At 40.7% G+C, this 16,631-nt stretch overlaps 1 protein-coding gene across 3 annotated transcripts in view; it reads left to right on the plus strand.

Moving 5' to 3' along the window:
* The window catches only part of LOC108107897 (formin-J), a 29,396-nt gene that overhangs the window by 956 nt on the left and 11,809 nt on the right, over positions 1–16,631 (plus strand). For 2 of the 3 annotated variants that reach the window (XM_017215699.2, XM_041817891.1), the window contains exons 2-3: positions 15,387–15,781; positions 16,355–16,529. In XM_017215699.2, the coding sequence (XP_017071188.2) occupies positions 15,599–15,781; positions 16,355–16,529 (358 nt within the window). In that variant the 5' untranslated portion in view covers positions 15,387–15,598. Of the gene's footprint in view, positions 1–15,087; positions 15,197–15,386; positions 15,782–16,354; positions 16,530–16,631 lie in introns of those variants that run through there. The other variant, XM_041817892.1, reaches the window with a different exon arrangement.

A 16,631-nucleotide genomic window follows, 5' to 3' on the forward strand; every position in this document is an offset into this window, starting at 1 on the left:
GCAAAACTTGTTCCATTTACGACTTTCTGTTACCTTTAGCGAAGCCAGTCTATAAGTACAAATACCCCACTTGTATGTCGAAAATCGGTGGTAATCGCAAGACAAATAAACAATTAATTAACGCGAGCATAATGCGGCAATAACGATCGCCTCGCAACGCCGATTACGTTGCTCTTTAGATCTGAAAAGCTTTAGCTCTTAAATGTGTTCGAATCAGACGACCGTACCATTTCGTAGCTCGGGGGAATTAGAAGTTATGTTCTGATCTTTGCCGATACGAATCGGATTCGCATTTTTTATGGGAGCCCAGGGCGTCGAAAAGGAACAAGAACAAGTGGGGCGGCTACCTGCCTTTCGGATTCCGAGAAGTGTTTTCGGTCATGATATGCCCAATCTGAATCTGAACGGGGTTCCACCCCTCGAGGCCAAAGAAATCTCCGCCAACTCTTCAAAGCGAGGCGGCTTAATTCAAATTGATTTCATTTTTCGATTCGTTCTCTCTCTCGGCTTCGTTGTTTTTTGGCAAACAATTTGAAGTGTCAATTTGTGTTTATAAAACTAAAATTATTTATCAAGCCCAGGCCATCGCATGTGGGCAGCGTAAACAGTTAAAAGAAGAAAAAACCAAGCACGCATTTATATTACGTTGGTACACAGGAAAAAAACTTGACGATTTTACACGTTTTTAATTAAATTTGATTTCTTATGATATCCAAAATTCGTTTTAAAAGCAAAGTGCTTCAAAATGACTTGAATAATTTATTGAAAAGAAGTCGATATCGTATCTGAAGTGGTTTCATTATTTTTCCGTGCACTTGGATCAATGTATATATATAGTAGATATATATCGCGAATAGCACTGTTGGCTGACTGCAAAGTCAATTGCCAAATATGGTGGACTTGTTTGTGTGTGGTTTAATGTCACACTCAAACACACACACACACACACACTGGCTGAAAGATAAGTGTAACTCTCTGCCTGTCAATAGCTGAGCTTTAAAAAAGGAAATTCAACTACTTGTTTCACCAAAAGTCGCTGAAATAGTCACCCAACATTGGCGCTTCGCTAGCTGCCTTTCCTTTGTCTCTTTCCAATAAATATTGAAATTAGCATGCGTCCAACTAAATTTATTCTCTAATTGTTATCTAAGCTGCTGATCCCCAAAAAGGGCATCCAGATCCAACCCGATCCGCGGATGAGTGTGCCGAACCACCCAAAACAGCTTACAAAAGAGCTCAGCTGGCCTTTAAGTGGAAATTCTCTGTGACTAATTGGCGGGGAGCTTGACTAATTGCATCCAACCAGCTCGTTCGCAAGTGAGGGATGGGCTTTAAGGCAGTTAATCAATAATTAAATCGATTCCAATGATCTGCCATAGAATTTATTTGCGCAGGGAAAACTGCTTCTGATTTTATACATTATATTAGTTATAATCTTGTTCCGATCTATTATGAATTCACTTTGATCTCAGCTGAATATGTTTATTTGTAATCTATTTCCGATTTAATGCGAATTCTGATTTCCACAATTCGATAAGGTTTTTTAGGTTTGCGATTAGTATTTCAAATATTCATAACCCAAATATTCGGCATATTATTGCCAGTGGCTAATCTTGATAAATTTGATCACTTCATTATATTTTTTTTATCTCTTTTCATCTTCTTTCTACTTATGAATATTTTTATTTCTTAGAACTTTCCTCACCATGCTAAACATGACCTTAAAAAACTCTTTAACACTTTTTTAGACAAGTTTTAGAGTCAATATAAATTTTAAAAAGCAAATTGTTTACGGAAAGTGTATTGTACATTTTTTCTTAACTACTCTTTTTTACCTTTTTTAATTCCTAATGATAATAAATTCCGTGGGCTTCCACGGCGAAGGGCAAGTAGCACACTAAACCACTTCCACCTTATGCAACATCGTTTCGTTCTTTTGCGTCAACGAGCCAAATGGAGAATACTAATAAAAATCGCGGCTCCCTCGCGTAATACGCTGGCTGGCCAACCTACGATCAGCCAACGACGTTCTTTGCATTGACGGCAGCTGCTGCCGCTTAGAAACTAACCAAACAGCAACAACAACAAAATATAAATAAAAATAATACAAAAAAAAATATATAAAAACAAAAACAACTGCGAGTGCAGCCAACACCGATGCAGTGGCAGCCGCTTATTTAATATGCAAATGAGCGCATAAAGGCAATTCATTGCAGGGAGAGCGAAGCCAAGATATTTGCTAAACAATAAGGTAAAATGGCTGCGAAATGCGAGAATAATTGTTATTCAGCAGATGACGGGAGGATGCGCCGTTGCCACTTGGCAACCACTTTTTTTTTGCCATGTTCCATTCATATTCATTATAATTTTTAAGCCAAGCCAACTGCCCACGCAAGCCAATGATTTGATGTGGCAATAAGCGATAATTATGCGAGCACAACGCGGCGTATGAGTAATTTGCGTTTGCAATTAGAAACAGGCGCCGACGTCGACGTGCTGAAATGTTCAAATTGCAAGTATTAATCTCAAAGAATACAGCATACGGCATACAGATCAGAGAATACAAAAAGCTGCAGCCACGAAAAGCAACTAACAAAACCACAAAAAGTAATAACAAATGCGGCCAGCAGCCAAGAACAAAACTCAACAGAAAAAAAAAAAAAAAGAAAAGAATCCAAGCAACTTGACAAATGCTGTGGGTGTTTCGTGTTGTTGTGAGCCCACGTTTAAAATTAATAATAAAGTACACACACTCAGTACACACACACACACAGAGCGAAAGAGTTGAATATTGAAAAAAAACGGACCTATAAGAATTTTGAGTGAAGCTGCTGGTTCTTTTATTTCGTGTGCCTGGCATACAAAAGCAGCCACAATAAACTTAAATATGTAATAACTTTAAAGCAGTAGCACACGAAAATAAAAGGCGAGGGCGGGGGTGCTGCTCCTCCGGTTAATGTGCTCATCAAATAGTCATAAATCAGCTCATTTAAAGTGCGAGAAGAACTGAAAGTCATTTCCGAATGTTGTAAGGTGTGTGAATGTTGTAAATAATAATTTTTAGGATTCTTAATACAGGAAGCGGAGATTTAATTGGGTTTTTGTGGGGGACTCCAAACCTAAGATACCCCACATAAATTCAGTTTTCCCCTTTGTTAGCTGATAAATGTGAATAAAAAAAAGAAATCGCAACAAAGCCAAAATTCGCCCTGCTCAGCTGCGTTCCCTATTTGGAAGTTCTCGCCTGTCCGTCCATTCAAAAGCAGCAAATAAGAAATCAAAGTCAGTGTGGCGTATGCGTAATACGAAAGGCAAAAGCCCAAAGACTGACTACTGACCCATCCAAATGGCAACCCACACACATAGACACTCTCTCGTAAACTACACGAACAAAGGCGGATAGGAAATAACTAACCAGATCCAAGTTGGCCACCAGAAAATAACAAAAAAACAATACTGATTACAAGCTACCCATCTCTATGCAAGCTGTTGTTGTTATGTCCATTTAAGCCTTGCCAATTTTGGCAACTTGTCGACCACTTGGCGCTTGAACATCAGCGATCGAGAGATGAGAGCTGCTCGAAGCTCCCCGAGCTCTGAGCTTCCAGCTCTCGACCGCCCATACAATTTGTTTCCCATATTAATTTATCATTTATAAACGATTATTGTTATATAAATTAAATTGCGCGCCCAAAACAAATTAAACTAATAATAGGAAGCGTTTTTCACGCTTTGAGCCGCTTAAATGCCATTGGAGGAATCGCCCATCACCGGGCACTGTGTAATTATTGACTTAGTCTTTGACTTTGTTGCTGAGCCGACAAACTCAGATAATTCGCAGAACCGATATGGAAAGATATATATACTCGTATATATGTATAGAGAGTTTGGCACTTCCGCCCCCCGATTAGCTGGCCCAGTTTGCTTTTTGGGGTACGGCCACTACTTTCTAGCGAACCAACCAACCATCCATTAGCCGACTTTGCCAATACGAGTATATCTGAAAACAATTTCCAGGGCGGCTTAGGCCAAATTTGGCATCGACGGCGATGGAGTCGATTACCTTGGCCCGACTTGTCAACAGGTGAAATTTTTTATATACGCCCGCCTAATTTGTTTTGCTTCTGCCACTTTTTTTTTTGCATTCTGCATAATTTGTCCATAATCACCGATCTCGCGAAATTTGCATTCTTTGCAAAGACTGAAGACAGCAAATTCATAAAGGCCGAGAGACAAATAATGCGTCAATAAAATGTCAAGCGAGCATCGAAGGTTGTGCAAACAATTGACGAACGGCGAAAAAAATCATTATTTAATGTTATTACCCTCCCGCACAGGTAAATAGCATAACAAAAAACGACATTAGTGTAAAGAACATTGTGAATCACGCAGGGTCAGAAAGACTGTGTCACGGATGCCAATGCGATCGATTAATACGAGTTGGGGGAAATATTTGGCTTTGCCTTATGGATGGCTGGATGGATGGCTAATATCAATCAAACCAAATGGAAACGTACTTATTTGTACGATCCGCGATCAGGCCTTATTTGATCGCCAATTATCGGCTAATAAAGACTCGTTTTGTGTTCTGTAAGTTGCATAATAATATTTCACAGCCATCCGCTGAATTGATCAATGGGTAAGAGCTGGGTGTAGCCAACTTCAATGTGCCTCGCATTGCTAATTTAGCTAATTTATTTTTGCCTACTTCTGAGATTTTATTACCCTCAAGCACGAGCATAAATATTTATTTGATTCGCTGAGGATGGAGCGACATATGGCTGAATGATATTTTATTTTTTGCCCAAGGTCACTCGGGTATTCTGGGAACATCTCTGAAGATCTCATCTCCCCCGTTCAGTTGCTGATTCTTATTAAATTTTCGTTAATTTACGAGCAGCATTCGATTGAAAGCGGAAATTCTTGGCTAATCGACCACATAAGTTAGAGCGACTGGCTTAAAAAATAAACAACTCTCGGCGTATTTCTAATCCCTCTGTCTCGAGAGACAAGTGCCGCCCTGGGGTTTCATTTGTGGTGCTCTGCGAGCAAAGTGTTTGCGACGGCGCCTTTTGGGTTTGTTTGTCTGAGCTGCGGTTGCCGTTGCGGTTACCAACTGCCGCCTCAAAATTCTATTAAGGCCCAAAATCTGCTATTGATTTGCATCTATACGAGCGAGTGGATTCGGATTGCCGGGCTCTTAAGTTTGGCATTTGCGGGAACTTGTTTCACCTACATTGTTTTTACGTTTCCGCAGCTGCGTGTGCGGCTGAAAGTATCTGTGTATCTTTGTATCTCAGTCTCTGCCGGATTGCTCTGCCAACTTGCTGTTCTTTCCACAGAGAAAAAATCGTTCTTATGGGATTACATGGATTATGAGTACACATAAGATTTTGGCCAAATATTTCTGGGCATAGGTTTATTAAAAGGTATGCTTTAAGCTGGCTATTATTTCGAATTAAGATTTTCAGGTTCTTAAAAATAGTGATAAAATATTGGTTTTTGGGTTTCCCAAATCCTAAATTGAGTTTTATATTCAAGTATCCTCAACAAAATTGCGCTCGACACCAAAAGTGGCCCAAAACAGGCCACAGGTCCAAGGTTCTTTGTAGGAAACTCATTTGAACTTTGCAACCGAAGCGAAAATCCGTAGATTTTTATGTTATTATTCCATGGGCCCATCAAAACACTGCCGAAGCCAATTACAAACCGATCCATCACATCGATCGTCCCCAAATGGGGCGGACCTTAGACCCCGACTGACTGGCTGGCTGACTGACTTTGGAGCGAATGTAACCGCTGCAACGGTAAATAACAATAATTTATGCGACCGCCTCACTCGCATTACAATAACTCAAGTAACAACAAGCACGGCCATTGCTAATAAAGCGCTCTCCGCTCTGGAAAAAAGTGCGTAAACCGAGTTTCTGACGGTGTTCAGCCATAAATCGGCGAGTGGGAGACAAAGCAGAATGGCCCAGCCAATGCCAATTCAAAGTTCCAATCTTCCGAGAGGTGATCGCTGGGATAAGTCTTTACTTAAAGGGGATTTGCGGTTCAAAACAGAAAGAAACCAACTCAGACAGAAACGACTCATAAATTCATTTGTTTTCATTAAGCAACAGTTTTGTTGGTGAGTTGTGGTTTGGAGAGAGAGGTGAGGGGGTAGGCCTCAGACAGGAAGGAAACAAGCTATCGAAACTCGAATGCTCTTCAACTCGTGGGTGGGTAATTTTTGCAGCACTTCAAATGCTGTCCAAACTTTGGCAATTTGTTTACTTAGGCCATTGTTTATAAGCGAACATGTGAATAATAGCATTAAGACTTTTTATTTTTTATGCAAAAACAACAGAGAAAACGTAATGCTTGTGAGTAATTGACGAACATAAGTTTGGAGTGGAATGTTTCCTTAGGACATCCTCTATAATGTATTGCTTCTAGTTAGTATCTTAACTCCAGATACATTACAACAATTGTTAAAGGTTAAAGACCATAAATATTTTATTACATTTTTACGACTTATCACATTCCTGTTGTAACTTCTTTTTATGGATTTAATTCAACATTATGCCGAACTTAATAATGAATGCCTACCGATAGTGTTAGCTAGGAATTTATAGGTCAGCATACCCCAAAAAGAGGCAGTGTGGATTTGCCCAGCTGCCTGCCGCTTGTCCAGATATTGAGTTTGCCAATGCCTGGCACGTACGCGGATGTCCGTGCTCAATACCCATCCCAAATCTATATCCAATCCTGGTTCCCATACCGCGTCGATTATCGATAGCCAAACTCCCCCAAAAACTAATTAAGCACGCTGAACGGGCATGCAATAGACTTAGATTGGGTGATGGGGTAAGTCCGGGGAAAAGCCCTAGCCTGGGGGCCTGGGACAGCAAGTTTAACGGCGCCTATCAGCACAGCCATCGATCGTATGTGCTTTGTCAAATTGAAATTATGCACAGCTAAGACAGCTGATCTTCAGCCAGACAGATGGAGAGATCACTCGATTATGTAATTGGAAAAATGCCTGGGGATTGGAGGGGAGATGATAGGATTGGATTGGGATTGGGATTGGAGCAGGGAATTGGGAGCGAAGCCGTCAAACGAACGCTGACAATTGCAGACAGCTAATAACTTTGGTCGAGTCAATGAGCGATGAGCGATGAGAAATGGCAAATTGCTGATCGGCCACAGACACTTCCTCGAGTGCCAGGGATCCCTGCTAGTCATGTAACAGCTTAAAAATAATTTGCTCAAATAAATCAAAGTCATAAAATGCACAGAGCTTGGAGCAGCCAAGATCAGCCGATCAAACGTTCACCACTCTCCACTCTCCACCAACTGGGCACAATCCATGCTCCCAAGTCCAGACACAAATGTTGCAATGCTTAATGTTGCTGATTTTGCTTTGCTATCGCATAAAAGAATTTAATGAAATTTAATGAAAAGCTACACGATCGCTACATTTGCACTTTGTTGCAACAAATCGTTGCTGTTGCTGTTGTGGTTGCTTTTACTGTGTCTGCTGTGAATATGAATTTGTCTCTAGGACATTTTCGCAATTAATTGAATTATCGTCGTGAATGGCAAAGGCATCCAAAGATCGATTGGGGGGCAATCAAATGCGATCCGTGCGATCGTCAGTTCGGCAGTCATGTGTCTGGTTTTTTCTTTTTTATGGCATTTCGGTCTGCCACTGCCACTACCACAGCAAGTGCTGCAAGAATATGGCATTAGCATGGCTCCAACGATCGATCGGTCGATGGGGTGTGGCTGTTGCAACTGTGGCCAGTGGAATTGCGATTGCGAATCACTTGCCACAACCGCAACACAAGCCGCACGGTAAGGTTAAAGCCAACCCGACAAGCTATTAAAATCAGCCACGCTCCATTAGAGCCACGACGGCGGCGACGACGACGCTGGCAGCGCTGTCAGCGTCATTTACGCCTAATTAAACAAATTATTGCATGCTGATGCTTAGAGCGCACTGCAAGTGGCAGCGCAAATTGCGTTTGATTCGAATCGCGCATACGCCGTGTGGCCCATGCCACAAAATCTCACAATGAAATCTTAATTGTGAGACAATGGCCGCGCTAAAGCCAGCTAAAGCGTTTTAACATTTTATAAATAGCCCAAAGCGAGCAGAAACCAAGCCAAGAAGACAATGCAACAAAAAAAAAGTAAAGTTAATGCTGGCAAATATCGGGTTACAAGTTACTTACAAGTTCACGAGGCAACAATGAGGTATAAATAGTGGGAAGATCGTGATGAATATGGAATACACTAATCGCGTTAATTAAAAACTAATTTGGGAGTGTGCCTAGTACATATGCTAGAAATAAAATTTGTAAAACTTTCATTATAATAAATATATTTCCAATAAAATTAGCAACATTTTCCCTATTGATTGCCCCATTTGGCCTACCCAACCCGCCACTGTCACTGCCACTCGGTGGTAAACAACAAAGGCAAACCAGCGGCGCTGTGGGCGATGCGGCTGCCTGGAGATCTGTGGATGTATCTCTCATTCAGCTGCCTCATAAGCTGCCCAATCTGTCTCGGTCTGTGCCCCAAATAAGCAAAAACAACAACAACGGCCGCCAAAACGTTGACCAACAAATTCGCCAGTCACGTGGTGTGGCCTGTGCAGCACAAGAAATGAGAGCATTCGGCTCTGGTTTTATATTTACGATTATGTATTTATTTTGATGTCCAATGCAATGTAGTTCAAGTTCGAGTTGGCGCTGTGAGGATCGTTGGGATTGTTGTGAACAGCGAATTGTGGATTGTGGCGAATCGGGGAATTGCGCAAGTGCAGCATCTAGAGCTGGGGCCGAAAGGTAAAAGTAACGAAGGTGCCTGGGCTGGCCTTTAATCTGCGCGTGGTTATAAGTTATATACGACTGTCTGTCTGTCAGAACAGCGCTTTTCACGCTTGTCACCTGATATCTTTTTTCCCCCTTCGACACTTAATTTATGCAGTCTGTGCGAGCTTTGTTTAAGTTTGTTGTTCTAACGAGATAGACAAGTGCAGCTGTTCGGGATAGATCTGCAAAATGTTGAACTTACATAAATGGCAACTGGTTGCCTAACACTAAATGTGGACTGCACAGAGAATAAATTTCTCTTTCAATTTGTCGGCTGTCTGTAATAAATCAACCTTCTACATTATAATATATTAGTTAGTATTTGGATTAAACAAATAGATAGAACAGCTTGAAAAATATTAATACAATTAGCTTATCATAGTTATTGATGATGTTGAATTTCTCCCTCTGTGACTCATTGCCGCCATTTGTGGGCGATCCAATGACAAACAGACTTAAAGGCGATAAACTCGCCTAATCTCGCAGGCTAAATATAGTAACAAGATATATCGATAAGCCATGTATAATGTACGAGTATTCATGCGGAAGTTCGGGCTCAGATGCCGCACAAACCACAAGCAGAAATAAAAACAAAAACCGTGAGCAAATGATCTAAACAAATGTTTGTGAAGGACAAACACGAGATACCACAATACCACGCAAAATATAAACAGAAACTGTGGCAAGAATCGCACCTAAATCGCTGCAAAACCAGCTGAGCTGCTCCCCAAAAAGCCAAGAAGCTGACTAATCATTTAAGCGCGAGTTTCGACTCTATGAATGAAGTGAGGAAAACAATTCCAGCCCACACACAGTGACTATGTTGGTAACTGAAAAAAAGATCTGAAAAGCTGAAAACTGGAAATGCGGCAGCGGCTGCGGTGTCGGCAACTGAAACCACAAGTCAATGTGAAAGCGGTGGCAGCAGCAACAGCATCCAAATTCATCCGAGCGGCAAACTCAAGAATCTGTGCAGCCTGCATATGGCCAACACTTTTCAAATGAATCAGAAAGGCACTGTTAGAAATACTCTTATGTTTATAAACTATAGAGATACTATTAAGTCAAAACAAAAGCTACTTATCTTTATAGTTATAGATTAAAATATCATGGTTAAATTACAGATTGATAGTAACATCAAATCTAATACAAGCTTAACTTTATTTTCCGTGTAGCTCATTGAGTTTTGGGCCAAAGTATGTAGGTTTCCGTGGCTCACTTCTTTTGTGTGTCTTATGCTTTGTGCTCATTGTTTGGGGCTTTGTGTCGGTTTGAACTTTTGTATTTTGACAATTCAAAGTTAAGGTCAACAAGGGATTTGAAATGCTGCAGCGGTGCATTGAACCTTTTCTTTTTTTGGCAAGCGGTCTCAGCATAATTAGCGCTCATTGTCGATTGGCCCTGAGTGTCTGAGCGCCGGCTCATGCTAGGTAATATTTTTTTCAATATTTTTTCAATTTTTTTGGGGCACTCAAGTGGACATTGACCACTTTACACGTACATTTGTTTGTCTCACAATTTGTTATTATTTTCTTGTTTTTATTTGGGCACCTGTAAATGCGACCAAACTTGTTGCATGTTTCGGGGCCTGTCATAAGTGCAAGCGCTTGAACATATTTATGCACTTTGGTGCGCATAGAATTTTGAGACAGCGCCTGGATTCGGCCAGGTGCATGGAAGTATAGTCGAAATCCATGACCCGTCATAAATAAAACTTTCGCTTTTCCATTGTGTAAATAAGCGTGAAAATTGCCCATTAGCGGCTTTGATTTTATAGGCCTAAAACAGTCCAACAGACCCAATTTCTGATACTCAACCTGTTCGCTTGATTTTCACACTTCGCGGCGCTTGCGTAAAGTCCCCTAAAAATTCGAAAAACCGAAATGCTCAGAGCCCTAAAACAATAGAAAATTTTCCAATGAAACTGCTTTTGACACATTTGATGGGTTTTTCATAAGGTTCCAAGAGCACAGAGCTCTGTCATTGCCAGTTGAGTCTATTTAACCCGAAAGCCTGTGAGACCGTTCATAAATTCTCATCAATGGCAAACAGAGTTGGGGGAGTTCCCCAGTGTTTATTTCCGAAACTGTGACTCTGCCCGCTTTTGCTGTCAGATGTCAACTAGCGCCACGCGGCGAACTCAATGAAATCCAATCAAGAAAGTCACGGATAATCTCCCTTTTTTAAGTGAGGAGTGGGGAATGGAACAGAATAAATATTAATAGAAATATAACATTTCATTTTGACAATGGGAGAGTAGTTTCATTGGTACATTTTCTGTACTTAAAAAAAGGAAAACATATATATAGTTTTATGTGTTTAACAACGGATTAAAAAATCCATTAATAACCAGAAAACTCCACAAAGCTGACCTACTATTAGCTAATCTCAATTAAAATACCATAAACTATCCAATCCAAAAATAAATATAATTTTGAATTAAGATAACTTGAAAAACCAGATATATTTAATACGCATTTAATTGTTACTTAAGAAAATATTATTGTTATTACAAGGTACATTAAGATTTTTGCTTTGTTATCTTTTAAGCCAGTAAAGAGGATATTTCTGGTAGAGTACCAAATTTACAAAGTCATCACATTACGGCTCAATTCCCAACCAAATAGAATCATCTAGTCTTTAACAAGCTCTGCTAACTGTGGGGTCTTTGTGGTTTTGCGGTGGACTTTAGTCGTAGTTAGTGGTCATCATCGAAATGCAAAACCTACGCACTATTTTACTAATTTTTCGTCTGTTTTTCTGGTCCGTGGGCTGCATTTTATTTATTTTCGTAGTCAAACGTTCTTTGTTGACCATACAATACAGACGAACCGAATCATTAAACTTATTTGCTTTGTTGTGTGGCTCTTGAATTTGGCTGTTGAACGCCCACGATCGACTGACTGGGAATTGGAATCTGTGAATCTGAAGTGGATGAGGTTGTCCAGTTTCCCAGTTGGCCAGCTGGTTCCAGCAGCTGAAGCTGTGATTACCTTAGCTCTGGCTAATTGAGGAATTAAGTCAAGTAAGTGCAAATGAGGCGTACTCTGGCCACGCCCTAATTGCTCAATTTGCGACGCCTTCGCGCTGCTGCAACGACCTTCGCGTCTGCCACTTAAACTTGACATATAACCGAAAATGTGCAAGGTAGTATCCTTTAAAATTATTGAACAGCTCGCAGCTCGCAACTCACGAGTGCCTTCCACTTTTTCGCATCATGAATGAGTCGCATCGAATTGAAAATGGCAATATATATATGTAAAGGCTATAAAATGTATCCCAATTTCAAGTACGCCGCTTCTCAGCTTGAGTTTCGTATTTTTAGCTCATATTGGAAACACATCGACAGTGCCACATGGAGCTGTAAAGATGTTTTTACCGATTTTAGAAGTCATAAGGTCAATGCTGAGAGCCAAGATCGTGTTTTGATTGCAACTCGAAGCCGGCGACAACGTCGATGTTGCCGCTGTACTGAGATGTTGCGATGTTGCTGCTGTGCTGCTGTGCCTTGTCTGTTGTCAAGTGTTATGAGTCGTTCTGTCTCCTCCGCGACTCCAAAGTCTGTCTGTTTTCTTCGTTTTTTTCCATTTCGTTTTCATTTTAATTTTCTCAAATCGAAAGCTGGAACAAAGCGTCTGTTCTGTATTCAGCTTGGTTCCCAGACGCATTCTCACAGTTTGTGGCATTTTGTTGATAAGGCATCTTATAAGCAACTCAAATGAAGTTGCTCGAATGCAGATTAAACTATTTGAACCAAGAGATCAAGATGTTCTCTAGGGTGGAAGTTATAAATTATGCTATTAGCCTAATGAGACTTTTACCAAGTTTCCATTTTCGTAGCACTTTTATCAGCGGCATTTAGTATTGAGTGCCAAACACTTTCCACAATGGCTGTTTAGTTTAGATTTTTATGTTTATTTATTTTGTGTGCTTTTGTGTATACATCAACATGCAAATTCAATGCGACGATGACGGCTGCCTGCAGCCATAAAAATTCAATAAAAATTTATGAAAACTGTGCAGTCGACAGCAACTGTTGTTGCTTTTCAGATTAGACCTGTGGACGGACACACCCGTTAAAAATGTTGATAGAGAGAAAAAAAAAAACCCAGAGACGACCACTTCGCTGAGCTGCAGCTTCATTTGCTACAATTCGTTACAGGTGGCAGACAGACCAGAAAAATAAAAAATCAGAAATATATATATATGTATATCTGTGTGGAATGACCTTGCGCCTATTGCCACAGATGTGGTAGATGTTTATGCTACGGTAGTTGATCTTCAACTGTTTACTTTGGTAGATCTCCTCAAGCACTTGTCTTGATTTTCCAAGCCAAGTTGGTCAAGTGTCCCACTGCTGATGATCAGGTGACTCTCTTCAGTTCCCCTGCCCAACCCAGTGGGTTTTTCTATTGCAAACTCGAAACAGCCCAGCCCATAAACATGCACTTTGCACAACATTTAATCACATTTAGCCATTCGGCATACGCCCCGTGGGCTACAACATAATTTATACAACAATATTATAATGTCGCGAGACATTGAAAACGCTTGAGAGACGGAGGAGACAGAAAACTTTTGAAATTCGTGAATTATTACTTGCACTTTAACATGGCTGGGAGCGAGGCGATGACGACGGAAATATTTCCACAATGGCAGCGCGGGGCGAGCAATTTGTGGGCATGTGGTTGACATTTTATTGACGACGCCAGTGAGTCGCCACCTGTCCTCCAGAGGGGGCAAGTCATTTGCGCCTGTCAACGCCCCGATTTGTGTGTTTTTGTTTTTTGTTTTGTTTTTCGTGTAACCACAGCACTGTGGCAAGATAAATGGGCAACCGAGTCGCGTTTCAGTCAAATTCTAATTAGACTCCCTCCATTAGTTATGGGCGGGTTCATTAACATTTCGGCTGGCTGGACCATTTCCATTCGAAATCTGAATTCGATTCCCAGGCAGCTCCCTTTTAGCCAGCTTTTCAACAACTCAATTGGCTTTTACGTGGCTGCTGTTTTGCAATAAATAGCAACAATAATGTGATGTCCAGCACTACGGCTGGTTGGGCTAATGGAACCAGTTTAGAGATAAGCATTATTAATTTATCGTCCTATCACTCTCCGATGCTGCCCGTGTGTGTGCGGGTGTTGTACTAAATTATCTAGAGCCCATTGGCAGCGCGCTTGGCCTGTTCACACTAGTAGGCAAAAAATTGTGAATTAACTAAGTTAGGTTTAAGAAAAGGAAAAGTATTTACTTTTAAACGAAAGACAGCCACCCTTCGATTAGTAGACTGAATAGTTAAAAGATCAAATGTTAAACAAAATCCTATTAAAACTAATAATAAAACTGAAAAACATTTATCTGTCACAATAATCTGTGCCATTTCGCAATGCCCTGGCAAAATTCCCTGTTTTTTATCATGTGTATCACAAAAACAAAAATGAATGGCTTAAAGAGTGAAATTTACATAGTTTAACTATGAGATTACTATCATTTTGCTAATTGGAAAAGCTCATAGCCCAGTTGTGTGACACAGTGTAGATCTACTTAAGACGAAGTTCCAATGAGAAAGCCAAGCAGAGAACAAGATACAGAGTGGCAAATGTATCTGTGTTTTGATTGAGAACTTGTTTTTTGTTTTTCTCCAGAGAATTCACCATCCACTCGAGTCGGGCACTTTGCGGGAATTATCGGAAATATCATGTTAAGTGACGACCGACAATAAGGCATATCGCAAGGATGTCACATTGTGATGTCTGTCCATTAATTTGATGTCGTTGTATGTGATTTCATTAGCCGATCCCACAGCCGACGTATCTCGGCATTTTAAAAAGTCAACTCAATGAGAATACAAAAATAAAAAATAAAACAATAGCTATAACATGAGCATTTAGCGCACACACACAAATTATAATTTCAAATAACGCAAAGTGCCACTCGAGATCAGAGCTCTTAACAAAAATGTTAAGCATTTTATCGGCTTTTTTGTATTTTAATGAAAAATCGCATTTTAATATGCGGGAACCTAAATGACAGACTTTGTCGGCAGTTTAGACGGCGACTAATCGAAAGTATCGACTGCTTCGAGTGTAAACAAATTAACGAGATCGTTTGCTCGTAATTGAGATGCCGATGCCGATGCCGATGCCGATCTAGAAGGCGGAACCCACCGCCATTGCCAAAGGTTGCCTTTGATCATGCCTCCAAAACGTAATCCTAAAATTGAAAATCAAAAAACCGAACAAAATTCCAAATCTGTTACGCCCCCCATGGCATTTTGTCTCGACAAATTAATTTATGACAATTGCAGCCCGAGGCCTAGAAACTCGATCGTAAATTAATTAAATCTGTATTGGAGGGACGTGGGGTTTTCCAAAGGCCCACAAGATATGGAACAACGCGTGACAGGGCGACAATTGAAGGGCCTAGGTCCCCGAAAATGCAATCACAGCTTGAACCCCATTTCCACCCAGTAACCACTGAATAACTAACTGAATTTTCCAACTTTTTCCTTCCTTTCAGATTCAGAGCACGAGGAACGTTCGGCATGACGTGAACTGCTTAGATATTCCATGCGAGAACCGAAACCTTTGCAACTAGCCGCCAACCCAATCGATCGTCTCGCTTCGATTCGATCCGATTGCCCCCGAAAAGCGTCCGTTTTGGGGACGTGATCAGTCCCGAGAAGAGAACCCTCCAAAAATCTAGAACCAAATAGAAAAACCCGCCACGCCATGGACTCACGCATCGGCCTGGACTACATTGTCGAGAATCGTGACTACATTGCCAAGCTAGGCGCTGCCCTGGACACGCAGAATGCCACTGTCAAGAAGCAGGTCTTCGAGCTGCTCTCGGCGCTGTGCGCCTACAGCCCCGATGGCTATGCGCGTGCCATTGAAACCCTAGAATTTTACAAGGTAAGTTGGTTACGCTTTTGATTTTTAATCGGTTTTTATGTTATAAATTGATTAACACAAGACGCACAGCTAATATAATGAATAACCAAAACCTAGGATCCCTTCTGCATTCAGGCGGAAAGCTGAACGAGATATGAAATTCCATATTCCGACTATTTTAGGCTAAGTTATGGACTTAATGCTTTCATTTTAGGGAGTAAATCTGAGATAACAAATTTTCACATTTTCCCTATGGGATAATAAAATCTTCTTTTTTGCAAAAAAAGTAAAAAATTTGACATTTTAAACTGTGAATATAGTTCGAACAAGAATTCAAAAACAAACTCAACGAGGTATGGCATTCCACATTCCGACCAATTTTTGGCTTTGTTATCGACAAAATACTAAACCTTTAGAGGGAAAATCAGTATATTTCTAACGGCTTTTAAGTTCCATCTTTATCAAAACAAGACGCACAAAAAAGAAAGCGAAGATACATATATTAATTTAAATTTGTAACGAAACCTACCTTAAATTAAATTAAATTTTATATAGTAATAAATAAAATAAGTAATCCAATCCAATCCTTTACAGAATCTCAAAAAGCAGCGATACCGCTTCAAGATTGTCATCAACGAACTGGAGCTGTCGAGTGCCGCTGCACAGCCGCCCCTGGATTACCAAGCCGCCTTGCTGGCCTTCATTAACTGCGTTATCATTTCTGCGGCCACTTTACAGGAGCGGATCCGCATCCGGAACGAATTTATAGGTGAGAGCTATTCCCATCCATCCAAAGTCAAAGAAGTTAAGAAAAAACAGTCATAATTCGCAACAATGGAGATAAACCCGCAAAAGTCAACGGGTTGTTCCC

This window comes from Drosophila eugracilis, unplaced genomic scaffold (assembly GCF_018153835.1).
Source record: "Drosophila eugracilis isolate 14026-0451.02 unplaced genomic scaffold, ASM1815383v1 contig_2088, whole genome shotgun sequence".
Classification (NCBI taxonomy): Eukaryota; Metazoa; Arthropoda; class Insecta; order Diptera; family Drosophilidae; genus Drosophila; species Drosophila eugracilis.